Source organism: Falco cherrug, chromosome 4, assembly GCF_023634085.1.
Source record: "Falco cherrug isolate bFalChe1 chromosome 4, bFalChe1.pri, whole genome shotgun sequence".
Taxonomy (NCBI): Eukaryota; Metazoa; Chordata; class Aves; order Falconiformes; family Falconidae; genus Falco; species Falco cherrug.
This window is the reverse complement of record NC_073700.1, coordinates 16145868-16172450: the sequence shown is the minus strand read 5'-3', so window position 1 is coordinate 16172450 and position 26583 is coordinate 16145868. Positions and strand designations below refer to the sequence as shown.

Here is a 26583-nt window from a genome sequence, read left to right as displayed (position 1 = left end):
GAACGTTACAATATTTTTCCACAGTTAAAATGATGCTTTGTGAGATCTCAGCACATGCAGTTGAGCTTCCCTATATCTGTATAAACAAGGTAAATGTGAAACATCTGTGACTGAAATGTCTTTGCGAGTTTCTCCTGACTTAGTGGTCATTAAATTCTTTATAATTGTATATTCTGCATCCAGTCAGGCTGCTGCATGTTGGTAATATATTGATGATTCTCTGACTGTCTGTGCAAGGTTGTTTTTTTTTTTTTAAATACTTTAAAATTTCAAGTGAAAGGGTTTTTTTCCACTCTCCACTTCTCCTGTCATACTCATTTTTCAAATCCTGAAAATTTGTCAGGAGGAAAGGCAGCCAGTTCGGAGAGGGTGCCACTTAAAGGCAGATGTCATCCCAGACTGAGCAAATATCAAGCCAAGAGGAAGCACAAGGCTTAAAATGGGAATGGGTTTAAAATGGTTTTTGTGATCAGGCACTGCAGCAGAAGCAAGGACAGATGAAACTATCGTCTTCTAACTCTTCACTAAGAGGTAAAAAAATGGTAGTCTGGAAACAGTGCCTGCCACACAGATCCCACCTGGCGACAAAGCAGTGTGGGCTGCCCTGCCTCCTGCACCCACACGTGCTGGTGGCTGCTGGCTGGACTCGGGTGTGCACAAAGTACCTCGGATTTCTGCAGCACTTTTTTTTTTTTTTTTTTTTTTTTGGAAGGAACAGTCTCAGGGATGAGACGTACTCACACATCTGATCTGATATACGTGATATACGTGTGATCTTGCTGGGTACATCAGTTCAGTGTAGCATCTCCCTGGAGCTGGAGGATGCATCGCCTGCCTCCTTTGCACAATGCATTACACCCCTTAGGTGAGCCCTGCGGCTGGGGAAGCTGGTTTTCACTCTGAGTTTCCCTTGACCCTTGAATTCCTCCTGGCTACAGTTACTTGTTTTTTCTCTGCCTGGGGCTCTGCATTTTCCCTACACCTCCACTGCACAGCAGGACTCCCACCCTGTCCCAGTCAGGCTGTGGTCTCGCAACCATTGCACTGTGCAGCCTCCGGAGAGACCAGCAAGGATGTGGTCCAGGTGAAAAAGGGTCTTTTTTTCTAAAAATACCCAACACAACAGAGCTGGCAGCGCAAAGGAGATGCTGAAGCGTGGGGCTGGGGCAGATGGGACTCCCCTCCCAGCAGGCACAAGCTGAGCACAACCCTCAGCCACTTCCCACCACCACTCACCCGCTGGAGCTGCTTTTGCTGTAGGACAAATTCAGAAGCATCTTTATATTCTGAACAAATAAGGTCATTTAGGCTTGGTTTAAAGACTGGGAAATAGCAAACAGAGGCTTTGGTAACAGACACTGTTAAATTTAACCTGTGGATTCAATTACAGTCTATTACACAGAACAAATTAAATCAACTCCACGTTAGCGCTGTAGCGGATTGCACCACGCATCCTATGACAAACATGACTGCAGCAGCAAGGTCCTGGACGATAGCAAACAGCCACATCCTAATCTGACTTATTAGTATTATTTCTTCCTCTTTCCTTATTCTGTTGCTACACAGGATAACGTGGTTGGTGAGAAGAAAGAATTATTTTCCTCAAGAAAATTAAAGTGGCAGATCTCTGCAACTAATTCTTTGATGAGACAGTCCAAAATGAGATATTGCTTGATATCAACCGAATCAAGAAGAAGCAAGGCACTTCATTTCTTTACTGTTTCTGTAGGGACCCCTTTATCTTGCCTGTTCTACCTCTCCTCTCTGAAGATTTCCCCTCCTTTCCTTGCCATTTTCTAGGGAGAGAGGAAAGGTCCCAACAGTCCCCAAATGAAGAGATTAATTTCATTTGATATGGATTTAGAATTTCTCCTTCTGTAACAATTCATCAGTTCTGAATTATGCAAACTTAAATAAAACAAGTCATATCTCCTTGAGGGAAAGATTTTCCTGCTGCAAAACCCTGTGATGCTAAGATTACCTTCCTACGGTTTAATCTTTTGCTTACTGTTACTGTAGTTATTCCCTTTAACAGGTACAGCCTTTCTGTGCTGGCATTTATTTTCCTTTCTGTTTTTTTCTTCTTATGCTCTTTACCGGTGGCTTTCAGTCACTTAAGGCAAAATCTCAGCCAAATGTCTGCTTTCTGTCCATCGTAAAATTTAGATTTTTCTGAAATCCAGAACTAACTCTTTACATCAGTTCTCACTAAACTCTGCCCACCTCCCCTTTGAATTGCTCTCTTCACACCAAGACATCAGAGAAATATTTCCTCTACCTTAGTGTGACCTCACCCTTGCAGCCACGCAGGAGAGGGCTGCCCATGGAAGGGACAGTGCGCTGCAGCGCTGCAGCCCGCGGAGACCTGACCCAACTTGAGCGCAGCGGAGGATGAGCACACAGCCCTTGGCAGCCCGGCAAGCCCATGGGGTGTACCACGGGCTGGGATGTGTGGACAGGTAAAGCACACCGCCAACAAAATAGTTCTCACTGCCTTTACAGTCTGGATTTATGAGAAAATGAATGCACAGCAGCACTTGCTTTTTGTCACAAGCCTTCAGGAATCAGTAAAAAGAAAAATAAAGGCATGAACAGCCACAGCTTGATGGGTGCATAGAATGATAACTGGAAAGTAAGGAACCTCATAAACCAGTGCTGAGACATAAATGTGCTGGGAGCTCAGCGTAATACTGGAAAACCAGCCACAATTTTCCAAAGCAAAATAATTTGGCTGTACCTGGCGGTAATTAGCAATAAGCAATCTCCCTGGCTAGGCTTTGGTCAGGGGCATGGTTTCATTTGTTTGCTAGGGTGATGTCCAAGATCTCCTCTTCCCTTTTTTCCCCACCGACCAAGCTGTGCTGTCCCAGATGTATGGCTCAGGCCCCAGTTCTGCAACCACCCAGCTACATGTTCATTGTTTGTGTGAACACCATCACTACATGCAGTGGGAGAGCAGCAGGGAATCCCACAAGTACAGACAAGATTAGGACTAAACTCCACCCGCACTTAGTCTTTGTTACGTTTGATGTTACAAGTTTAAATCATCATTAAGATTAAAAAAAACAGAGATGAATGCAGAGATGCTTTGGGCATCGGGCCACCTGGATCTCCCAGACCACACTACATCCTCGACCACCAAAAAAAAGCAAGAGGTGAAGACCTCTGCATGAAAATGCTGCAAATGCACACTTACAATTAGAGGCCCTCTGTTGTTTTCACGGTACTTGTTCTGGAAGAAGATATAAACCACGGTGGCCGCCAGCGAGTAGAGGAAGGCAAAGACTGCAATGGTGACAAAGAACTCCGCTGAAGAGGAGAAGTCCCCTATCAAGGAGAGCTTTTCTCGGCGCTTGCCTTCACAAGTGGGAGCATCGAAATTCACTTGATGCAACCTGGAAAACATACCAAAGAACGGCAGGTGAAGTATAGAAAAAGGGAACTGTGACCTGAATAAAGATATAAATACATTTGCTCTGTCTCCCTATCGCATTCCTGATGCGCATCGATCTCCTGTTTGAGTGCAAGTGGTCTTGTGGGCTGTGCTCATCAGAGCTGCTTGTACACATGAGATTACCTCCATGCGAGTGTCTAGGTGAGACTGAGGACTTGAAGCACATCTTTTAATCAGCCTCAGAAAAAAGTTGATGTTCCAATGGTTTAACACAAACTCCCTCTCCTTTCTGGGGTTTTGCCATGGCAACAACTGAAAAAGGATAACACAAAACCCAATTTGATTCTCAAATTCTTATAGTCAAGGCAGCAGAAAACAGGTCCTATCCTCTATACTAAGCCCATGAGCTACCTGACTTTGGAAGTTTATGACTTTCTTGTCTAGAACTGCCTAGTGCATAACTACCCGGGGCTGCTAGCCCCTGGGGCCGTGAGCCACAGAGCACTTCTACATGAAAAGCTTTTAAAACCAAGCTGCAGCAGGAATACACAACTTGGCTCAAAGAAATCGTCCGCATGCCCTGGTTTAGGCAACCAAAGCCCTAACCTTATACTCACGCACCGTTTGCAATCAGCGGCCAAGCTAATAGATTTGTGGCTCTGACTGGTGGCTCCTGCCAGACTCTTTTTTGCTGTAATGATTTTAATTTCTGATTCAGAAAGAGAAAGGGGATCCCTGGAAGGGGTACTTGGGCAGGTCCTGTTGCATGGCCCAGATTACCAGCAGTGGGGACACAGAGATCACACTGCTCTGTGCAGGGAGAGTGGAAAGGATGAAGCCAGCAGCAAGTTAACAGCAGCAATTAAAGAAGTTATGATCTGGTGCAGAGAAAGGATGAAGCCTTCTGGGAGACATTCCTCTGCTCAAGGGCAATTAATGTGTGCAACAGCAACCCAACTGTAGCAGCAGCCATGAATATATGACTAAATAAGAAGTTGGGCCCCCAGAGGAAAACAAAGCACCTGCAGCAGAAATCACAGAAGATGGATTAGTGGATGTTAGAGGATTGCATGACTTTTCACTTTTCCTGGTCCAAACTAAATGTACCCGAATGCGTGGCCAGAACCTTTTCATCAGCAGTTGACGCATAACACCGGTTATTTGCCTCAGGCATTTTCTTCCCTGAGATTCTGTCACTATAGTAGTGGTGGGATGAAAACAAGAAATGTGTCTGCCTGGGCTGCGGAGACGAGCAGCAGCTGAGTCGCCTCCCCTACGTGAACCCAGGAAAGTCTGATGAAAACTGAACACATAAGAGAGGCTCTAATGCTCATGATCAGACAGTGTGCACATACACTTTGTCAAGGCTTATTGTGCTTTTCTAAAGGGGGTGAAAAAAATGGAAGGAAGATTTCCTAGTGCCTGTCATGCCAATTTTGCAGCCTGGAGAGAAGGTGGTTTTGTTTTAACCCTCGCCAGGATTACAGAAAGATTTGAAATGCATGATCTGCATGGTCTGAAAAGAAAGGTTCCTCTGCTTTCCTCAGGCACATGCAGCTGCTCAGGTGCTGTACTGACACAGAACGCTGGGAACCTGGTTCCAAACCCTTTGAAAACAGTGGCAGCCTCTGTAGGGCTCTGGATCAGTAAGAATCTTGGCCCCATCCCTGCTTGCCGAGGGAATGCAATGGTGTACAGCCAGAGGCTGCGCTCACAGTCCCCTCCAGGGCTTGAGGCTGGCTTCAAGCACACTCCCCACCCAGCCCGGGGCAGGGGACACCTGCAAGGTGTGCAGAGCCAGCGCTGGCAGCCACCCTGTGCTCCTGTCCCCTGGCACACCCAGGGTCTATCATCAGCCCAGACTTTGCAACTCAGTATAGACATTCAAGGTTGGGTGAGGGTTTGTGTTTGTCTGTTGTTGTTGTTGTCACCCCCACCAAAACACCAAATGCTTAAGTATCATTTTCTGGTTCTTGAATAACTAACCACGTTTGCTGTGTTTGAACGGTCGCGCTCAGGTACCACAGCTGCTTTTCCAGGGCCCCGTTTCAGGGTGTGTTTTCTGCTTTTCCAGCTGAGCACAGTGAAAAGGCTCCGTCCCCTCACCAGAAAGCCAGGCTTGGCTGCAATGGTGGGACCTCTAGCTTTACATCACCACCTCACACTGCTAACAGGCTTTAGAGAATTGCTCTGCCCCTCACATTGCTTGCACAACCACCGTGGAAATGGGCTGAGTTACATTAAACACAGTCAGATTGCTTTTTTTGGGGAAAAAAAAACCAAAAAACAAACTAACAAGGCAATTCTGCACACATTTTGTCATGTAAAACACATCTTCAGGGTGTTTTTTTTTCCTCCCCTGGAGTCCTGAAATAGCACACCGGGCAACGCATGGTGTTGCAAGTAGCAGTTGACACTCCTGAGTATACCCAAGATGAAATAACTTAAGGAACGTTTCTATCAGGATTTAGGTTGGGAGCTGCTGCCCATCCCTGGCCCCTCTGACTGGCCTCGGTCACCACAGCCCCACCCAGTCTAACCACCACCAACCCATCAGCCTTTCTGAGACCACTTTCCTTTTCCATCCCTGTTTTCCTGACTGCACCTTAGTTCTGAATCAAGCCAGAAAACCCCCCACATTCATACATTATATTACCATCATACTTGCATCTTCCCAGCAGTGCTTTTGTGGCCAAGCATCTGTCAGGGATACCAGATCACAGAAATCTTCTTCCATCAAGTTATTTTTATTCACTTTGCTTTTTTTTTTTTTCTTTTTTTTTTTTTTTCCTTCAGATTTCCCTAGCGTCCAAGAGGATGTGCAGTAATTGGTGCCTCTTGCGGCCACTTCACCGCTGCCCAAACAACCGAGATCTCAGTTGTGCAAAGGGCCCCAAAATAGACCATGACTCAGACCTGGGAAGAGAAGACGTGGCAGGGAAGAGAGATGAGTGAGCCAAGCCCTGGGGTGGTTAGGGTGGATGTCGACTTTGCAAGATAGATTTGAAGCGTTTCTTTAAAGCAAGGGAGGATCAGTGACAGAAAATCCAGTTTCACTGATCGAAACCTCTTTGATCTGGAATGGCATCCCAGAGAGAAAGCGCTGATTTTTCCACCGATGTTGCTGAGTCAGCCTTTCTGGGGGCAGGATGGCTTGTTGATGACTCACAAAAAATTAATTGCCTCTACCTCTGCCTCCCACTTTTGATGTAATTCTACCTGTTCTGCATCTTGCTTTCTCTGACTTGTTCTTCTTTCATCTTCTCTTATCTCTCACTCTTTGCACCCCACCTTTTCCTTCAAGTCATCTTGCGTCTTCCTTCTGCTGCTCCCCTTATCTCTAGCACCACCCCTGCATTTCACCTTTGCCTCTCCATTTCTTAAGCAAAACCAGAAGCCCTGGCAGTGACCTTTGCAATCGTGCCCTTTGTTAGCACTTGAGCAATACTGGTGGGCTGCATTAGCAGAAGTGATTTTCCCTACTTGGTGGACAATGTAAATAAAGAGCACTTCAGTAATAAATTGATCTAATCAGGGAAAAAAAGTAGTGAAAAACCTTTCCCCTCTAAGTTCCTCCAAAAATAAGCTGGACAGTGCTTTTTGCCTTGTATTACACTGAGTGCTGTTATTAATTCAGAAATGAAGCTGATGACTCAGGAATGTGACCTTGCAGCCCCCACTCAGGCAGCGTGGCACCAAGGTTGCCCTGGCTGCTCACTGCCACTGGCACCATCCCCTTCACCTGCTGGTTCTGTTTGCAAACAGCCACCGCCACTGCCAAGCCATCCAGGTCCAAATTCCCTCAAATTCCCTTGAATCTGTAGCAAGTCCACCCAAGGCAGTCAAGTTTCACCGATGAAGTCACAGTAATTAAGGGCTTCTGAGGTTTCTTCTACCATTTGGCAAACTTTCTGTTGCCGTGGGAAATATGATGACAAGACGGCTGTATTGTCTGGTTTGACAAGATCAAAAGAGGGCAGGAATGTTTTACAGTGAAAAAAAGGATTTTTACATTGTTCCACAATAGCGAAGAGCAGTTACATTTTCAGACACTAATTACCCCTGCTCTGAAAACAAGACGTGAAGCCAGACATGCTGAACAAAGCTACAGCTGTTGCATATGCGTGGGGGAGCAGAAGCTGTGCTCTCTCCATGTAAATGTCAAGTTGCCTTTCCTTCCTGAACTTTCTCAGCACAATATTCAAGCCACAATTTTAATTTTAATTATGGCCCCTCTTTTTTTTCTGAGCAGCCTAGTCTACCTGATGATCTTTGAGTTACAGAAATGGTCAGAGCCAACCACCCCAAAGACCCATCTTGTCCCATGTCCCACTCCACGGAATTAGGGACACGGAAAAGCCCAAGCAGGAGAGTGTGCACCAAGTGATCTAATCTTGCCTGACTCACCAAACCTCCCCCTTCAGCAATGCACACAGGGCTTAGACTTGAAACCAACAGAACATGCAATTAACAGCAAGTATGTGCTCAAGTATTATTGATGAACCGGCACAGATTTCCTCTCCTGGGCTTTGATCAGTGCCTGGATTAATAAATAACAGATAAAGTTCTGCTTCCAAAAATTCTCAATGGGGTTAGTGTTTCTCCATTCTTTTACTAGGACGTGGTGAAAAACAGTCAAAAAAAAAAAGCTATCTGTTTTGGCAGGTTGTCCTATTTTCTGAAAATAGCATCTTGTAATCCACCCCCCAACCCGTCTACAACATGCTTGAACAAAATCTGCAACACCCACACACGTGCTTGCAAAAACCCAGAGATCCATTATCCTTTTACTGGGCTTTATTTCTCCCTCACTTGTTTCTGGTAGTCAAATTGTCAATTGTATTTATTGTCTGCAAAGTAACGAGAGAAATATACTGCTGGAAATTAGTTACTGCAGGTAGCATTTGTGGAGGAATTTGCAGTGAGATGTTTATCTTGGCTGATAACCTTCAAATTGAGGGGGAAAATGAAATTTCAAAACAACAGTAGTGAGATGCTGAGTGTCACAGGGCCCTTGAGCAAATCAAACCGCTCTGTCGAGGCACAAGAACATGACAGGGTTTTTCGCCTTCATTTCTCTGGGATCAGTGTAAAAGCATTTCTTTTAGTTAACCCTGGAAAGGCTGCAGCTCCCCCATTTCAGAGGACTGTGCTGATGTGCTTTCACACCAGTGCCTCCAGCCAGCCAGTCCCGGGGTAGATGCCCCTGCAAGACACCAAACAGGGAATTTTCATAGGTTTAGTAGAAGAAAACTAAGAAGTGGGAGCCTTGCCTCTCACAGCAGAGCTCATCACTCCCGTAAAGCTCCTCTAGAGATATTACCTGCGTTAAGAAAAATACTTTAGAAGTAACCTTTAATGCTCAGGTGAAAGTGGAAATCTGCCTGAGACGGAATGGTCTTTTCTCTAACGAAATGGAAGTCTGTTGGCTTTTCCAGCACTCTTCCCAGCCTGTTCTCAAGGACGAAGCAAGGCACACAGTGCTCCTCACTGCAAAGAACATTTCCTGTGGTGCTGGACATCCCTGCATGTTCAGTGCTAAATTCTGGCTATCTGAAAGGCTGCCCACAGGAAACAGGCTTTCTTCCAGCCTTCGGAAGGGTGGATGGAGTTGAGCTCTGCAACTTTCTCCTTTGCCTTCCAAATCTGCTCTGGAGGGGGGAACCCTACAGCAACGAAGCTGTGCTACAAGCTCTCATACACACCATGAACTCTTGCAGAGGGAGCCGCTGCTAAGCGGTTTCCCTCAGTCCATATTTCTTGCCAATTATAACCATTATCTAGTAATTCCTGTAGGTTCTGAACATTTGCACCCAGGCATCCTGGAGCTGTTGACATCAGTCTCTTCTTGAGGTAGTCAGCCTGTTAATACCACATTTGAACTGCTCAAAGTCATTAACGCTGAAGTTCTCTCCAGCCCTTCCAGTGAAACAGCTGAAATGTTAGCAGAGCCCTGGGCAGCCGTGGGGTTGTGATGGGCTTAGCCCAGCAGCGGGACAGCGGGTATCACGGACACAACTGCTCCCTGGCCCTTTTGCACTTGTAGTGTCCTAGCAAAGCCAGAGTTTTCTACCCCTTCACGAACAGCGACAAGACTGTTTCTCACCCCAAGCCTGCTCCCTAACAGCTCTCTTCCCAAGATGAAGAAATTATCATTTACTTGAGCGTTCCTGTCCCCCGCTTTTGCCACTGCCCATCTGCCACAATGCGCACCCCAGCGCTGCCTGCATATGCCACAGACATTTGAAACTGTGAGGTGCTTGCCAGTATTTCCTAACTGTCCCAGCAATTTTGCATACCTCACTCTACCACCCCGCAAAAAGAAATACCCGCTCCAGACTTCCCAGCATCCAAAGGTGCCTTCAGTACCCTCCCCTCCTACGTCTCCTCCCCTTCCAGAGCAGCTGCACATTAGTTTCTACCACATAGCTATCCCTACAAAATCAGTTCATTTTTCTCTGGAGATGGAAAACAACAATAAAATTATCCAGCTGACTCAGCAATCCAACCTTGGTCTTTTGTTTCTTTGCTTTCTAGCGGAAGAAAGAATATAGTTTGCTCATCAAACAGCATTCAAAAAAAAAGTATTTCACCTTGAGCTTCTGTTCTCTCAATGAAATCTCACCGTTTCTTCCCAAAACATCCCAAAGCCCGTATCTCTCTAGAATTATTCAACACTACCAGTAGTTTCACTCACATACTTCATCTTGCAAACATTTATTCCTAACTTATGTCCTGGACATTTGAACATCCTAAAGATCTCCCCCTTGCTTCAGCTGCCTTCAGTGGCTTACACCCATCCAAACACATGTCCAAAGCAGCATCACCAAAAATACCCCAGAAGACGCTGCTGGGAAGCTAACCAGGAAAGCTGTAGCAACCTTTATCTCCTCTTCTGGTTTATTTCCAGTCAAAATAATGGAAAATATCCCCCCACCCCCACCCCATATTTTTGATTTCTTAACTTGTCAGGTTCCCAGCCCTCACTCGCACATAGCCGTTGTGCAAACATTTGGCCAGTACTATTTTCCTACAGTAGTGTTTTTAATAGGACAAGCTGTCAGCCACAGTTGCTGTTGCAACACACCACACTGTGCGTACCGTGCTGGGAGCAGTAGCAATTCCCCCAGTGCAGGCAGCTCAGAGCAGGCACACCAGGATGCCTACCCAGAGCTGCACGACATGCATGTCCTCTGCTCCATCCCTCACCACCTCACATCTCTCTCCTGCTAATACAGTGAGTCAGAGACCCTCTGACGCGCTCGGGTCTTCAGGCAGGGAAGCTACAAAACCCTTTTGAGGATGGAGTCTAAAGACATTGGAATAGGGACAACCCCAGCGGTGGTGGGGAGAGGGCAGCAGTGCCGTGTCTGCAGCCTGGGAACCCTCTTGCAGGACCTGCTTCCAGTGATCACGTTCACAAAGCTCTTGGAAAACAGCCTGCGTAACAGCTTCGTCACACTCCCAGAGGAAGAAACATCCCAGACGTGTGCCAGCCATAGCAATGAACCTCCCCAGACTGTGCATGTAGCAGTAATGCAAACCCTCGTACTCTGTCGTAGCACCAAAAAAGAAATAAAACGGCTCATTATAGCACACATGCCGCCGGGAGTGCTCGGAAAGCTGAGTGGGTGATCCCAACCCCACTTCCAAGCCTACATCCAGACCCAGATTTATCTCCCAAGATATTTTCACAGCTCTTCTCAGAAACACACGCTTTTCCTTGCTGTGCAAGCAGAGCACAGCGCTCAAAAGACATGCTCTACTGGTCTTTACAAACCCAAATACCTCCTCAAATTCAGCACTTACGTTCTCTGCGGTACAGAGTGGTGGCACTACGCTCTCATTTCCCTATTTTCTTGAGGTGAACTGCCTCCTAGTCACTGGGAAGTCTAGCTATTATCTCTGAAGGAAGGTAACCCTTGATTATCTTAAAAAAAGTCATCGTGTCCACGGAATAACGCACATTTGGAGGCCTGGAAATGCCACAGGCATGTATCTGCATTGCCATATATTCAACTGCCCAACATTACCCGGTCCCACCATGAGATCCTGACTGAAGCCATAGCTCTGATGTCCCTCCTGCTGCCCTCTCTGCTGGACCTACTCAGGAATTAGCCTCCAAACTAACAAGCCTCTGTCAGAGCAGAAAAAAAGCTGCTGTTCAGAGAAAAATCTACCAAAACATAAACATCTGGATATGTGACATAAGCAATAGAAAGTGCAAAGCAAAGGCCTACAAAAGTCATGGAATCTAATAAAACTGTTACTGAGAGCTGGGTGTATCAAGTCCCCTGGCAGTGCTTTTGCATGGAGCGATGTGGGACTGCTGAGCCCCCCTTCCTGCACCCCAGCACGCTCCGCTGCTGCGCGCATTGGTTCATAGCACTCGCGCCACCACCAAGCCACCTCACCTTCCACAATCACACGGGTTATGATCTTCCCATAAAATCAATGCAAGTTCTTGGGCATCACCTGTTGTTCAGCCAGAACCACCTGAAAGCATAAATCCCTGAGAGAAGCAGCGTTCACATACAGTTTAATCTAGGTCTGTAAACCCAGAAAGCAGCAATTTCACCTCCAAGACCAGCCAAGATAAATGCAAGAGCAACTACAGAAGATGCAGCTATGTTTATTCCTTGTATTGTCTTTTTAACATTAATTTTGTATTTTAACTATAATTTTCCCAAGTATATTGGCCTAAGGTACTTAAGGCAATCAAATTAAGTCCTCTGTAGAGTATTATGGCATGACTCCAATAAAAATCTCTATCAAAATATTTTCATTCCAAGTACATGTCAAATCCTTTCCTCCAGGAGCCCGTGGTCTCCGTCGCAGCCCGAGCAGCACGAAGGGCAGGAGCCGAGCCAGACCTCTGGATAAACCATCAGCACCTTCACACTGAATAACTCGCAAAGGTCACTCCTGGGAATCCAGACAGGACAGCGAGAGGGACCTCACCGAGTGGAGCTATGAGGGATGGGGCTGGATGCCCACCCTCTCCATCTATTGAATAAGAAGCAATATTGCATTAAACTCTTGGCAAAGAACTTCATGTAGAAGCCAGGTGTGAGAGGAGACCAAAGACATCCCATTTATCTGGTTCCCTACGCTCCTGGGGAAACTTTGAGGGCTGCTGCACAGCCAACACGCGTTTGGGAGCAGGGAAAAGGGGAAGGACATGTGCTCAATTGTCCCCTAGCTGGGTCATCACATGCTGTCTGGGGCATGGGATCAAATGCCAAACAAAGCAAAGCCAAAGGGTTTCTGCTTTGGTTGCTTTTGTACTGGCAGCATGAAAATGTGCAAAAAGAAATTTGCAAGGCAAGTTGTCAAAGGCCTGACTTTTAGAAAAAGCCATTGTGGCAGGCACAGATAAAACACCATCACTGAGTAAACCACAGAGACTGTTCATGAATATATATTAAAATTTCAAATTGTGAAAAAGCTGCATATATTAACAAACCCAAAAGTGACTTCCACCTTAAGAACAAATTCAGGCTAAAGCATTAATGAAGACTTTTTCTGGCACTGAAACAGCGTTAAACATAAAATATAGCTTCTATGAAGCAAAATAAGCCAGTCTGGATCAATACCACCCAGATTCATCAAGAATCCAATTGTTATGAGTGCCAAAAGAAAAGCTTCTACAATTTAACAAAGATTTAAGAAGCAGCATTCTCTCTTCTCTGCAGCAGACACCATCTCCAGAAAGTTGCTACCACTTTCCTTCCCCATCTACCTCCCAGCCAGCTGTGTGTCTGTGGGCTCTGTGTTCACCCAACATTTGTGTGTGGACGTTCATAACAGAGGACAACACCTGACCAGTCTGAAGAGCTGCAAAGCAAGACAAGGCTCCTCTATGGCCCCAGTTCAGCCCCTAAGGTTGCGTTTGCTTCAAATGTTAAGTCATTAAAAACTACAAAGTAGAAGCTGGAGAGCACTGAGGAGAGCAGCAACTGAGAAGACCTCAACATCTGGAAAAGTCGTCTTGTCTGCAGAGCTGCTGCCCCGTGACAAGCCCGCTGGCTGGAGCAATCAGCCTCTCCCTGGCTGGGTAACGGACTAGGGGCTTTACAGTTTTACAGACTCTGGCAGCCAGACCCCCTCCTCTCACCTACACAAGCACTGTATCACCGCACGCAGCCCAACACACCAGCGGCGTGAATGGGCAAGGACTTTGCCGCTTACGTAGCCACCCTTGGGCTGTGGCTCCCTGGCTGTGTACAAAGTAGTCTGGCATGGAAGCCAAGCCGTTCAGATCAGCTAAGAGATTGTGGGGTAGGCAGGGTGCTGGATGCTGAGTGTGGTTGTGCAGAGGACCCTGTGTACAGGGTCAGCCTCAAAGAGAAGGTGAAGATGTGACTGTGTCAGATTTCTGGTGGTTTTCTATAGATCTCATTCAGAAACAAAGCATCAAGTGGCTGGAAGCATCTCCCAGTCCCTCACTGGTGGGAAAAGGGCACTGGCATTTATCCGCAGTTCCAACAGAAGCGCTAGCTGGCAGTAATAACCATTCTTTGGCCAAGACACCAGCCTTGAAGTATTCTACAAAGTGGGTTTTGAAGACTGTAATTGGGGTCAGGAAGAGGCACTCAAAACTAGAAGAGCTACAAAGTCATCCTTCTTGATACCTCATTTTAATCAGAGCAGCAACGATTTAAACTCCCTGACAACAGGGATCGTACCCTGTGCTCACAGACAGCCATTGCTTCAGACCACTGCTGTCCGTGTATAAAAGCATAGACATCTTCTCCCATTTTACTGTCCTCTTGGTCTAAGGACAGTATTCCCAGAGCCAGTGTGGTCCTTGAAGACCCACGGACACTGAAGAATACCAATTTGCAGATTTTAATTGCTTTTAATAACTCATTGATTGGAGAGCTTGGCTTGCCTACACCAGCTGCACATCCAGGCTGCTTACAGACTTGCTTCAGTACAGAGACTTGACCAAGATCTTGATGCCTTCACTGCCAGGGAAGCCACATGCTTTAAACAGCTCAGAAAGTTCTTGCATTCATGTCATCATGGAATAAAAGATTTTAACTGGATTTTTATTGAAAAACAAAAAAGATTTTTAAACAATCAAGCTGCAATTTTCTGGACTGCCCTAAAAATTACCAGAATGTACAAATGGCAACCAAGGTAAAAACCAACTTCTGTATTTCCTGGTTAAAAATACATCTTAATGCTTCAGTCTGCTTTGCATCATTAGGTCACATTAAATATGAAAATACTTTTGTGAAGGCGTCACAGTTAGAGATTATCTGTATCCTGAAGGATTCATTTCCTGAATTTTGCCCAGCAGGATGCAACATTAGGCTCCTCACTTGCATCATTGCCAGTTTCCACTAACAGTACTTAAAATCTAAAAGTCCTTGTTAGGCAAATTATTCAAGAGGTCAAAATCAGGTATAAAAAGCACTGTTGAGATCAGGGTTTGAAACTGTTGTGGAAGAAGATAATTAAAGCCAGGACTGAGCCCTTAGGGCCCATCCTGAAGAGCCAGTTTATATAAATTGAGGTATTGATGAAAATCTCCACCTTCACTAATGTATTATCGAACACCTTCTTGTCAGTTCAGATATTAACCCCAGATCTGCAGTGCCAGATGAGGTGGTCAGTTTGGCAAGAAAAGGGACTAAGTTGATGCAGCTTTCGCGGGCCAGCCGATGGCAGAGCCAGAAGGGACCACTGCAACCATGCAGCCTGTGCCCTCTGCTGCTGAACTTCACCCGGCCGTCCCTGCAACTCCTGCTTGTGCAAAAGCACAGCTTTTCAAAAGGCACCAAGTTTTGATCTAAGGAGTTCCAGGATGGAGATTTCTCCCTTCATTAAGCTGGAATAGGTCATGCAGGGTTTAACCAGTGCCTCTCACCTTCCTGGGAGCTCTGCCAAATCCGCCTGGGAACTGGGGCATCTACATATTGGCACAGAGCACACCCAAAGCTAGTGCAACTTCTGCTGGCTTGCTTTTGCTTCTGTCTACGCACAGAAGTCTTATGAGGCCACAATCTGCCTTTGCAGAAGGGGCATCTTCTGTGTGATGAACACATACAAAATAAAACACGAACCTTAGGGAGTTTAACCGACTAGATGACTTTATTCCTTCCCATCTCCCACCTTTGACTGGTACATCGGTCCAAGCCAGCTGGGAGCGGAGCCTGCCACTGGTGCCTGAAAGTCAGCTTTGCAGGCAATTACTTCATTTAAAGACTTCCTATTTATCAGCAGCTCCTGGTCTGCCAATTTATAACCCTTTGGCCAGAATGTTTTCCACTGAGTTCTGAAGCAAGATTTACTACAAATGGATAATAATAAAAAACAAAAGGCTGGTACACTGGCACCGAAATGTGCTAATATTAACAGAGGCTTTTTGCAAAGAAAGACAGTTGCAAAGCACAAAGAGTTAGCTACTTTCTCCTTAATTATCATCTGTAGCTTCTAAGTAGACAATTTAGGTCTGGCTGTCATATTTTAAATGAAAGACTAGCCTACCGATCGCATGCAGATGAGGCATACACTTTAAAGGGTGCTCAATGGGAATGTCTTTATTCAGATGAGATGCTTAGGGAGTGAATGGAAAGCTCCCATAAAACACAATTTCCTTTTCCTTCAGAAGCAAGGATTACTTCAAGAGACAGTTTTACTAGCTCACTGGAAAGGTGGTTTAAAATAAAATAAAAAAATAAAATAAAAATGAAAACAACATTTGTTTTGCTCATTGCTGTGATACAGAGACATGCACAGACATTCTTTCATCAGGCCCTCACATTAGCAGCATCAGGCAATCCCATTCTGTCCTGCTAGTGGCTATGGCTCAATTCTCCTAACACCTACGCACACCCTTATCTTAACCACTGACTCAGGTGAGACTGTTTAAAATTTAATCAAGTGATCCTCTGGGCCAATGCTTTCCAAGTAGCTTGCAGGATGAATGCCACAAGAAAAGCAAGATACACTCCAAATGGATTCCCCCATGCAGCATTTAACTTGGAGGATAGCCTGTGCCTGCAAGGTCGGCTAAAGCACCTCCAAAAGCTAAAGGCAAAGAGATTTTAGTTCAGGACCTGCCTCAAGACTTGACAGACAGCACTCCTATGGGACTCCACTGACCACGGCACTGCAGCCCTGTGCAGCCCAGCCCTTCGTCCTGGTGCTCCCCAGAGCCATGAGCCCTGTGCAGCATCGCCCCACAGCCACGCTGGGCAAGGTGTTCCTCCCACCATCAGGACAGGGATTTGCAAAAGTGAGATAACCACAAAGCAGCAGGTGATGATATTAGCAGATAACATCTGGCCAGCAGCATGCTGCCTGCCTGTGCAGCACAGCATCACCAGAGCGCTTCTGCTATGCTAAGTTTAATCTAAATCAGTAGCTGAAGAAGCCCAAATAGTTCACTACAACTGTACCAGTTACAAGAAAACCAGTTTGTGATGAACAATTATGTCGCAAAAAATCTTCAGTATAGACTCTGTAAGTCAAGCCTGACCACTGAGCTTGTAACTAAAAAAAATTTGCTTTTAGGAGGATTGGTTAAAAAGCACCTTAAAACAATGAATACCAGCAACAAATATGTGCACAGTAGGTGTACTCTTCAACCACTCACTCTCAAAGTAAAACCAATGAATAAAAAAGTACATGATAAAGATGTTGCTGGGATCAGAATAATATAAAAACAAACAGGACCTTCACCAGGACCCTTACTATTGAAAAAAAAAATACTGCTTCAGGGCACTCGGATGAGTGACAAATCCAATTTGAAAGGGTGATTGACTGTGAAAGTTACAAATAATTCCAAGATGCTGATGTTTTGGTTTTTTTCCCCCCCTCGCTCAGAGGATCACTACTGGGGTGAGGGTCAAACTGATGAACACCCTAATGTGGGCCAAGTCTGCAACAGATACTGTACCAAGCACAGATCCCAATGCTGAGAAAAAACTGCTAGTGTGGGACCAGAGATTTTTTTTCTATATTTGAACTTGTAAAACTTCTGAAATACATATAGAGGTATCCAGATGAAAGGCTGATTTGTGCTTCAAGGCATGAAGAGGTAAAGAAATCCTGTGTGATAAAACTAGAATCAGGCAGAAATGAGAGGAAACTTCAGGTGATTATTAGAAATGGCCTTATGAATATCAGCTTGGACACAGAGGAGTCTGGCAGGATGTGTAGCGAAGTGTGGCAGAGCTCCAGGAGACAATGCTGGAGGGTATTTGGATTTGAACTACAGGTTTCTCTGTACATTACAGGGTGACTACAGGGTTATGGATGTGGGTTGCAGGAAGCTTAAATGAATCTGTGCAGTTGTAGATGGAAAAGCATCCACCTCAACTCCTATTCCAGAGGAAACTATGGAGCCAGATTTGGGTTCAATTACTCGGTGATGCTGGAGAGACCCCTCTGCAGTTAGTACACGACAGCCTTGCGCAGGTGCCCACCACATGGGCTTTTCTCTGAAGGGATCACTTCTCCTGGCCATGCATAAGCACCACTTTGCCAGATTACTCTGATGGTCTTCTCTAGTGATGAATGTACTTATCTGTCTTTCCTCACTTGTTCCATTTCAAAGGGCAATTGAATCCAGGTCCAGAACTAAACTGGGAAGAGAATGTGATTCTCACAGAAGTGAGAATCAACCACTTTGTGCAGGGGATTCCTTTGGGTTTCTTTTGATGCTCCCCAAATTCCTGTTGCGAGATTACAGTGGCAGTAAGATAATGCAGGAGCCAAGCACAACTATCATCTTACCATAACTTTAAACTGCTATTAGTTCTTCCTTGACTTTTAACTATACCCTTCAAAACTCTGTCTGCTGGAACAAATGATTTCTCTTTAATTCATTCACGCTGTTTGCTGGAGACCTTTGCAACTTCTATGTTGGGGCTGAGAAAAATCTCGGTAAGAGGGCACGGAGATGCTCCTTGATTTGCAGGAGTATTTGGAGCTACCTGCTGCAGAGTGCAATGCTTCAGTACATCCAGGACTAGCCTGGGGCTACAGGAATCACTGGCTTGAAGTCAGCTTGGCAATCTATGTTTTAATCACACAGCCCCAGACCCCATCAGCATTGGTTTTGCCCTCCTGCATCCACCCTAAGGTGATGGGCCCCAGTCACAAGCAGACTTTCAGTCTTGGAAAACTCCCTCCCCATTTTGATCTTGCTTTAATGGGCATGTTTTCAGGCTCCTTCGACCTCACTTTCAAAACATCTAAGTCCTCTTGCTTTGCCAAGCTGTCCTGTTGAGCCTTACAGTTTTGTTTACTTGCGTAAAGCTCTTGACATGTAGTTATCAACTAGCCAAGGTCTGGCAGTTCAGCTTCTAGAAGAAAACAAAACCTCAAACTCACAGCAACAGAAATGAAAGCAGCTGGTAGCACGGCTGCATGGCTTTCTTCATTTCAGGTCATGCTGGAAGGTGCAGCTCAAAAAGCAGCACTCGGGTATTCGACTGCTTCAGTGTCACTGCTGACAACCACACCAGCCCTGTGGTGTCAGATGCTCCACAGCATCTCTCCTTCCACCTACACCTCCCCCAAATGTCAGCCACTAATCAGAGCATTGAAGGCATTTGAAAGGAAAATGCCATGTGAATATGGACTTACTCAGATCTGGATGCAAGGCAACTGGTGGGAAATTCATCCTACCTACACAAAGCCCGTGCCTACATGCCTGTGCAGGCAGATGAGCTTCAGGATCACAGTTTTGATGAGAGAGCCTGTACTTAAAATGTGCCTACTTTTTCCAAGGGCATCAACTGCTCTAATATGAGATGTTACCGTTCCCAACTAATCTCACTGCTGTTTTTAGAGCATCCTCTCTCCATTCTGAGGAAGGAGCACTGGAGAAAAGCAGAAAGAGCAAGTTCATGAGGACATTCCAGGAATATTTAGATAAAACAGTGAAATGACACCAAGTGCCACAGGTAGCACTGGGCCAGGTTTTCCAGGCACCCATCTGCTACCCCACGTAGTCTGTGGATTTGGACACTTCTTTGCACAAGCCTCAGGTTTAGCATGCAACATTCCAAACTGCACAAAAATTGAATAATCTTCATGCTTCTCCCCAAACACCAGCTGGCTAAGTGTCACCTACCTTCTTCCCTGCAAATTGAAGGTGTATTTACACACGTGGCCAGCCATCCCACTGTACACACCATACACCCTGCCTGTTCATGCTGAGCACACCCCGCCACAGCTGGGAGCCACACAGGCAGCTCAAGGGCCACCTACAGCCTCAGCTGGGTCCCTTCTGCAAATAAACTCTGTTTTGCATCAACTTGCCAACATGCTGGAATGTTACAATTACCCAGAAATTATTTCCCATTTTCTAATAAGCAAGACTGTGGGAAGCTGCAGATCCAGCTACTTCCTTTGAGAAGCAATGGTCAACAAACCTAGTAAAACACCACGAGATACCTGCTGGCTACTTCTCTCCATTTTATTAACCTCTCACATGAAGTACTACTTTATAATCATGCAAACTAGAAGCACTTTAGTGTAGTATTCTGTAATGAATGCCAGAAAAATGACCTATTTGGAAGTGAATCACATTACAAATTCATATAACTCAATTTTCAGGATTTCTCTCATGCATACTAAGCAGAAATGAAAGAAAATGCAGACAAGTTCAAGACAAAAATAAACATTTGTAATACCAGGAAATGTGCCGCTGGAGTAATAAATGTGTGTCAAGGAAGAACAACAGTTCAAAGAATCAAATTCAATTTCCACTGTTTGGAAGTTACTGCATTTTAGAACATGTTAAAGAAGTAAATGCTATTACATCTGGTCTGTGCATAGCAATCATAAGCAAAACAGCATGTGATTTCCAAGGAAGCAAAATAATTTTAGAGTCACAGTGTACTAGACTTGAGATTAGATTATGCATTCTTTTCTTAATCATCTCAATTCCTCAAAGAAATCACTTATGCAGAAGTGAAAGGTTTCTAGAGTGGACTTGACATCTTTGAAAACAGAAGGCTGCGGATGTTCTTCTGAAGCAGGATCATAAATGGCATGAACATTTATATATATATATATACCTCTCACTACAAGCTTTCAGACTACTTAAACAACATAGAATCTGGTTTTCCCAATTCTCTAGGTTCCAGGGTTTAAAGTATTCAGGCACCAAGATATGCAGACAGGCAATTAGTAGAATTTTAAAAAGCATTTCAAAATTATGGCTCAAATTTATTTTGTCTTTTGCTTCCCTGCCCCCAGGAAGCAGCTCTTCTATACTCTTGCTACTCCAACGGCTGGGAATACCCCCTCATTTCCAGCTTAATGGCAATGCTACAGTCAATGGACACTTTATCCCCCTTTTTTCATGGACTGATGTGTTTTTGGTTGGTTTTTTCCTTCCCCTCGTCTGCTGTATTCTGCCCCCTGTGAGTCCCTGAGCTGCCCTGGTCTTTATGGGGCTCTGACACCCACAACTGCTCTCTTCTTCACTGAGCTCCCATTCCCCAGCGGTGCCCACAGCCCCATCCACACCAGCTCCAGCCAGACTCATTCCTCCCACACACCCAGAGCCTAAACAACATTGTGAGGAAAATTCAGGAGCCCCCCCCCAGATTGGTGCTTAATCAGAATCTGCTATAAATTATGGGACACCCCCCCTGAAAATGGGCTCTGCATCAGCCCCCGAGTGCCTGCTCCCTGCAAACGAACCGCCACGAGCCCAGCCGGGTTACCTGAAGGGGTAGGCAAAGGCTATGTCAATGTTGAAGTCACTCTCTGACTTGTTTGCACAGTCCACACTGAGGCGCAGTCCTCCAGAGTACCCACCGCATGTTGCAAATGCAAAGATTGCAAAAAGCTGTCAAAAACAAACAACATTTTTATTTTATTTCCTTTCAGCAACCACCACAAGCAGATCCATGCGGCAGCTCTCGCTGCAGCACCGGCCCCCTTGGGTCAGGTTATCCATCACTATCACTCCGTGCATTTAAAGCATTGCCATACATTACTCCAGTGCCCTTCCCGAAAGCAAATACAAAGAACCACAAAACATGAAGCTCTTTTGCCACACGTAGATGCAATCATCACCATTTGTGTCAGGCATTTCTGCCCTCCCCTCCTGTTTTGAACCGCATTTGGGATTCACAGCCCAGGCAGCTATTTAAATCATCCCACAGACAGGCAAGCTCGGACAAGAAGAGAAGGATGAATATTGACTGAGCATAATGAGTCAGTCTTAACCCAAATAAAATGCTGGCAGAAGTATTTATAAGGAGCAACCAGGAGTAGCAATAGTAGATCAAGGCAGTTCATGTGGCCACTATCCCATTACATAGCAAAACACAGAATCATGCTGCCTCTCTCATTTCATGTGTGACTTGGCAAAAAACCCACATTTTTTTTATTATAGCACCGAGAGGTACAATAAAGTTACACTCAGCAAAGCAGAAAAAAAAATATCAAGAGTTAGGATAAGCTCAAGCAAACCAGACAGAAGCAAAGAGCTTGGGTGGTTCTGACGCAAACCCCTATCGTATCTTAATCTTCCAGGAGAAAAATGTGAAGGAGGGAGCATGCAGGCCAGAAACACCTCGGCATTGATACCAAAGGGTTCAAACACAGGAACTGGAAGCAGGCACGTGTCTTAAAACGTCATTGACAAAGCAGGCTTCCCTGGAAAATCCTGAGCAGAAGCAGGGACAGTTTATTTATGCAGTTGTAATTTAAATTAAAGGACAGGTTAGGTGGTGTTGATTGTAGCACTGTAGCTCTGAAACAACTCCATCAGCTTTAACAGAGTTACTCTGAGATGTACAGTAGGGCTGATATGGGAAATGACAAGCAAACAGCCCGATCCCTGTCGCCATTAAATAAGCCAAAAGTCAGCAATGCAGAGGAAACAGTGTACACATCTGGAAAAGAAAACACGTTCCTGGACACCAAAAGATTATACAGCACGCAGATGTAATGGCAAAATAAAGGACTGAACATTTCAGTAAAAGCAATATGGAAATATGATAGAGAAAACAAACCTATCCTCGCTGCACAAGGCTCTGCAAACACATCATTAATCTTAGTTTTCCCAATCCACAGCCAGAACGAAGCCAGGAGTTTCAGCTGCCTCCTTGGACTTCAGTTCTGCATGTGCATCTTCTCCCCAGCCACTGCCGGGTTATGGGATGATTCCTGAGGAGAGGGGCTCGGAAAGCTGCCCCAGTTGCAGGTGATGTGCTGAGCACAATGAAGCACAGAGAACAGGAAAATAATGCAAGTTCCCACCCGGCTACTCCCCAGGGCGTATCACCAAGGAGAGATTTGCAAAGGTATTTAGGTGTCCAAGGATAAGGAAGGTTGATAAAAAACTTTGATCAAATCAATTCCTCATGCTGAGCTTGCTGGAGAAAGGGAAGGCTGAACTTTACTGTGAATTGACTTGTTAAATATGTGCCATGAAATAAATGTTTCTACTATAACTTGAATTATGTTCCCTCATCTTCAATGAGACACTTCCTCTGCAAATACAAGAGGTTTCTGCCTTTACGTGTAGCACAGCACTGAAAATCAGTATTAAACATCTTCATTTAATTTGTGAGGCGATGTCAGAAAACAATATATTGAGATGATGGAGAGATGAGTGTGACCTGCTTTCTGACCTAATTAATGGAGTTGCAAATATAAGTGTTTTGCAAATACATAGGGAGGCACAACGATTAATGCAGTGATACCTCAAGAGGGAACTGAAGGGTTGCGGTGTGAGACAGACCTGCCATAAAGGAAAAGCCATCGCCTCCCACCCACAGCGCTCAACGTGGGGACAAGCAGAGAGGAAAGATATGCAATGGAAATGCATCTCCCTTCATCAAGTACTGGAAACCAGCATCAACATGTGCCACGGTGATTATTCACCAAGGCCATAGAGCCATACCCCAAACCACAGCTCGGGCTAAAAGGGATCTCCTCCAGAGTTCCTATTTTTTTCTCTCACCTACTGAGAGCACCTCTGACAGCAGACTCAGCACCCAAAGCCTCAGTCCCTCGGGCAGTTGAGATCCAGTCTTTACTCACCCTTTAGCCCCACTTTCAGCTCCAAACCAGAAGCTTTCCAGATGCTTTCACTTGTTCAGCAAACCCTTCAGCCTCCTTCCTCTTCAGCCACAACCCACCAGGGCTGCCCACCAGTTTTCACCGTTACTCATCACGGATGCTGCCACAAGCACCCACAGCACCCACAAGGCAGGTAGGAGAAGGAGAAGGAGCCAGCTGGAGGTTTTCATACCGAACTTCAGCAAGGCCACAGCCAACCCGAGCCTGGCTCTCTGCCGTGGCTGGATCAGGTGCTGCTAACGGCTGGCATCACCCAGCTGCCAGTAAAGCCCAGCCAGTCCCCACAGCTGGGTGCTGAGGCCGTGCAGCACCTTTTGCAAGCATATTTACGTTTTGCATTGAAGGAGAGCAGGGTGAGGGCTGTAAATCAATGGTATTTCCCTGGGGTATCTTGGCCAAGCAGCAGGCATAATTCTCCTCTTGCCCAAGCAACACCCCCCCGCCCCCCCTGCCCCCAGTTTTGCTGCTTTATATTGTCAGTGGAGTGCCTGGTGCAATAAGCCAAGATTTACTTGTTGGGTTTTGCGCACACTGTAATTCTGTGGCAGTAGCAAGAATGCTGTAAACACCACTGTATTTTATTATAGCAGGATTTGTGTAAATGGCAGTTGTAAACCCCATAATGGGAGCTTTATGGGCCAGATTCAATAAAACCTCCATCTGTGAGATAATTTTATTGAATCTGGCCTCTCTGAAATTGAAAAGTTTATGGAGAAAGGGAAAGCGTTTCCCTATGTTCCTATTTACTCCTTGCCTATAAATCCACACCCAGCGCCAGTCCCATCTGCAGTATGCATGCATATTGCTTTTCCCTTTCGTGTGAGATAAATCTCCTCAGCACACGGTTTACCTCTGGTTACGACATGGCTGCTGCCTCTCAAGGCTCAGCCCCGATGGCCGGTGCTGCACCTGCCTTCCCGGAAGGAGCAGCAGCCGGGAGAAACATGGTGCCCTTGAGGCAACAAATCCTTGCTGCAGTGGCTGTGCCGGGCTGCTCCTGCCTGCTGGCACGGGAGAGGGTGAAGCCCATGGGCACTGCATCCCTCCTGCAGCTGCAGGCATTGCCTTGCAGCTGCGATGCAATGGCGAGGTCGCTGCCTTCACATCTGCCTGTGCCCTTGTGGGGAAATGGGGAATGCCTGTCCCCAGCCTGGATCCATGGTCCATGTTCGATATGGGATAAGACCCTGAGCAAGCATCCCGCTTGTTTGACGTGCGCTATGGAAGCAGTTACCAACGCACCCGAGGAGGCCATAGACCGAAGCGGGAGGAAGGGACATTATTTGGGCTCTCCAGCACAGACCAGAGCAATGCACATCTCCCATGTCCAGTCCAGCCTGGCTGGAAGATCACCCTTCTTCCACATGGTTTCCCACACATCTCTAACAAGACAGCACATCTCTGAAGCTCACAATGCCTTTCTGTATGGTGATTAACACCCCATCCACTGCTCCTGTTATGGTGATATTCCCTGTAGGACCTTGCAGCCTTGGCCTGTACTATCGGTATATTTTTGTAAGGAAGTCAGGTAAATCCCATAGCCTAACTTAACCAACAGAAATTACATTTATTATGGTATTGCACAATAACAAACAGCCTTCTCTGTCAGATCAGATTAGCATGTTTTAAAGATCACTTGGCTCCTTCACACTTTGAGAAAAAATAGCAATATAATATCCAGCAGAGCACACACTTTTCACACCCACCCAGGGCAGGCAAGAGTTCACCAGCTGATTTATGGGATCATCTGGAAGGCCTCCTTCTTCTGGTGCCAAGCTCCAATGCAATGGCAATGGACCCTCTAATTCAGTATTCAGGAGCTGTTATTTATCCAGACTCCAGGCTGGTCCCCTTATTTCCCAGCCCAGACGTCCTCGGTGGCCAGGGGCTTGGGGCATGCGATGCCCTGGGGGAGCTGAAGTCCCAGCTGTGCATTAGACAGTTGGCAGCGCCTCGGCAGACGACCCTGGACATCACTCATCCCGCCATGCAAGGGAAAAATGGGATGATTTCCCATCGCTTCTCCACGTTTGGCTTTCCGACAATTCCTCTCAATGCCTGCTGAGCGACAGGCTCGCTGTGCGCACCAGAAGAAGGCAGAATGGTTCCTGACAAGGCGAGTTAAAAGGTTTATGCAGAGCATGTTACAGCTAAAACATCCCGTTAGGAAGATAACACTGTCATTTAAAATTGATGAAACTTTTATATAATCCACTTGCTGTTTCCGGGAGCACGTCTTCCCTGTGCAGCAGCCTTTGACAGCTCACTGGCAGATGAGATGTAGCCACCCTGGGGATGCACCCCAAATCCATCCTGGTGCAAAGGGGAGATCCTTGCTCTGCCTGAGGGCTCCTCAGTGACTCCTCCAGGATGGCAAGATCTTGAAAAGTAACTGTCTTGGTCTTACCTGGAGCTGTGCTGGCCCAAAACAGTCTGTGAGGGACACATAGCTCACTATGTGGGTTGGTCTTCAGCACTTTCACTTGGGCTTGAGGGAGGAAAATGGGAATGAACCTGTTGGATGCTTTCCCAGAGAGGACCCCCAGCCCCCTTCCCGTGCCCTAACACTGGAAAGCCAAGGGGAACTCCTGACACTTTTAAAGAGCAACCTGAAATATTTGAAACGCCTACTCTTTTGTTAGTCCTTTAACATGTTCAAAGCGTTTTACAACAGGCGTATTTTCTTGGCATCATTTCTTGAGGTAAGACTTCCCTTTCTCCGGCTCACCATAATAAAGAGACAGCAAAAGCTTTGCCAAATGTTATATTGCTTTACATTTTCTGCTGCTCACCGTGGCCAAGGGCATGTGTGAGAGCGGGGAGGGAGCACGCTGCTGCCAGGGCCCTGGAGACATGCCCCCCACAGCCGGCATCGCTCACCCGGCAGAGTGTCTCATTAAACTGAGATTATTTATTTATAAAGCAGAACCAGTAACTGAACATTATTATTAAGGCTGTAAAGGGAAGGTTTGAAGGCACTAACTGACTGTATGGGAAAACATTTACTGCAGAGCTGATGGCCCAAAATATGTCACCAGTGAAGGATTAGGAAGCACTCTCTCCTCCGGGTCTCTGCCTGTTTCTTTTTTTAAAATCTGGCATTTTTCCTGCACGGCTCT

General features: G+C 46.0%; 1 protein-coding gene across 2 annotated transcripts in view; it reads right to left on the bottom strand.

The window, feature by feature from the left end:
• Window positions 1-26583, bottom strand: part of SYNPR (synaptoporin) — a 109904-nt gene that overhangs the window by 8637 nt on the left and 74684 nt on the right. For both annotated transcript variants that reach the window (XM_055709831.1, XM_005432554.4), the window contains 2 exons: window positions 21094-21218; window positions 3197-3395 (listed from right to left, as the gene is read on the bottom strand). In XM_055709831.1, coding sequence (XP_055565806.1) covers window positions 3197-3395; window positions 21094-21218 — 324 coding nt within the window. The remainder of the gene's footprint in view (window positions 1-3196; window positions 3396-21093; window positions 21219-26583) is intronic.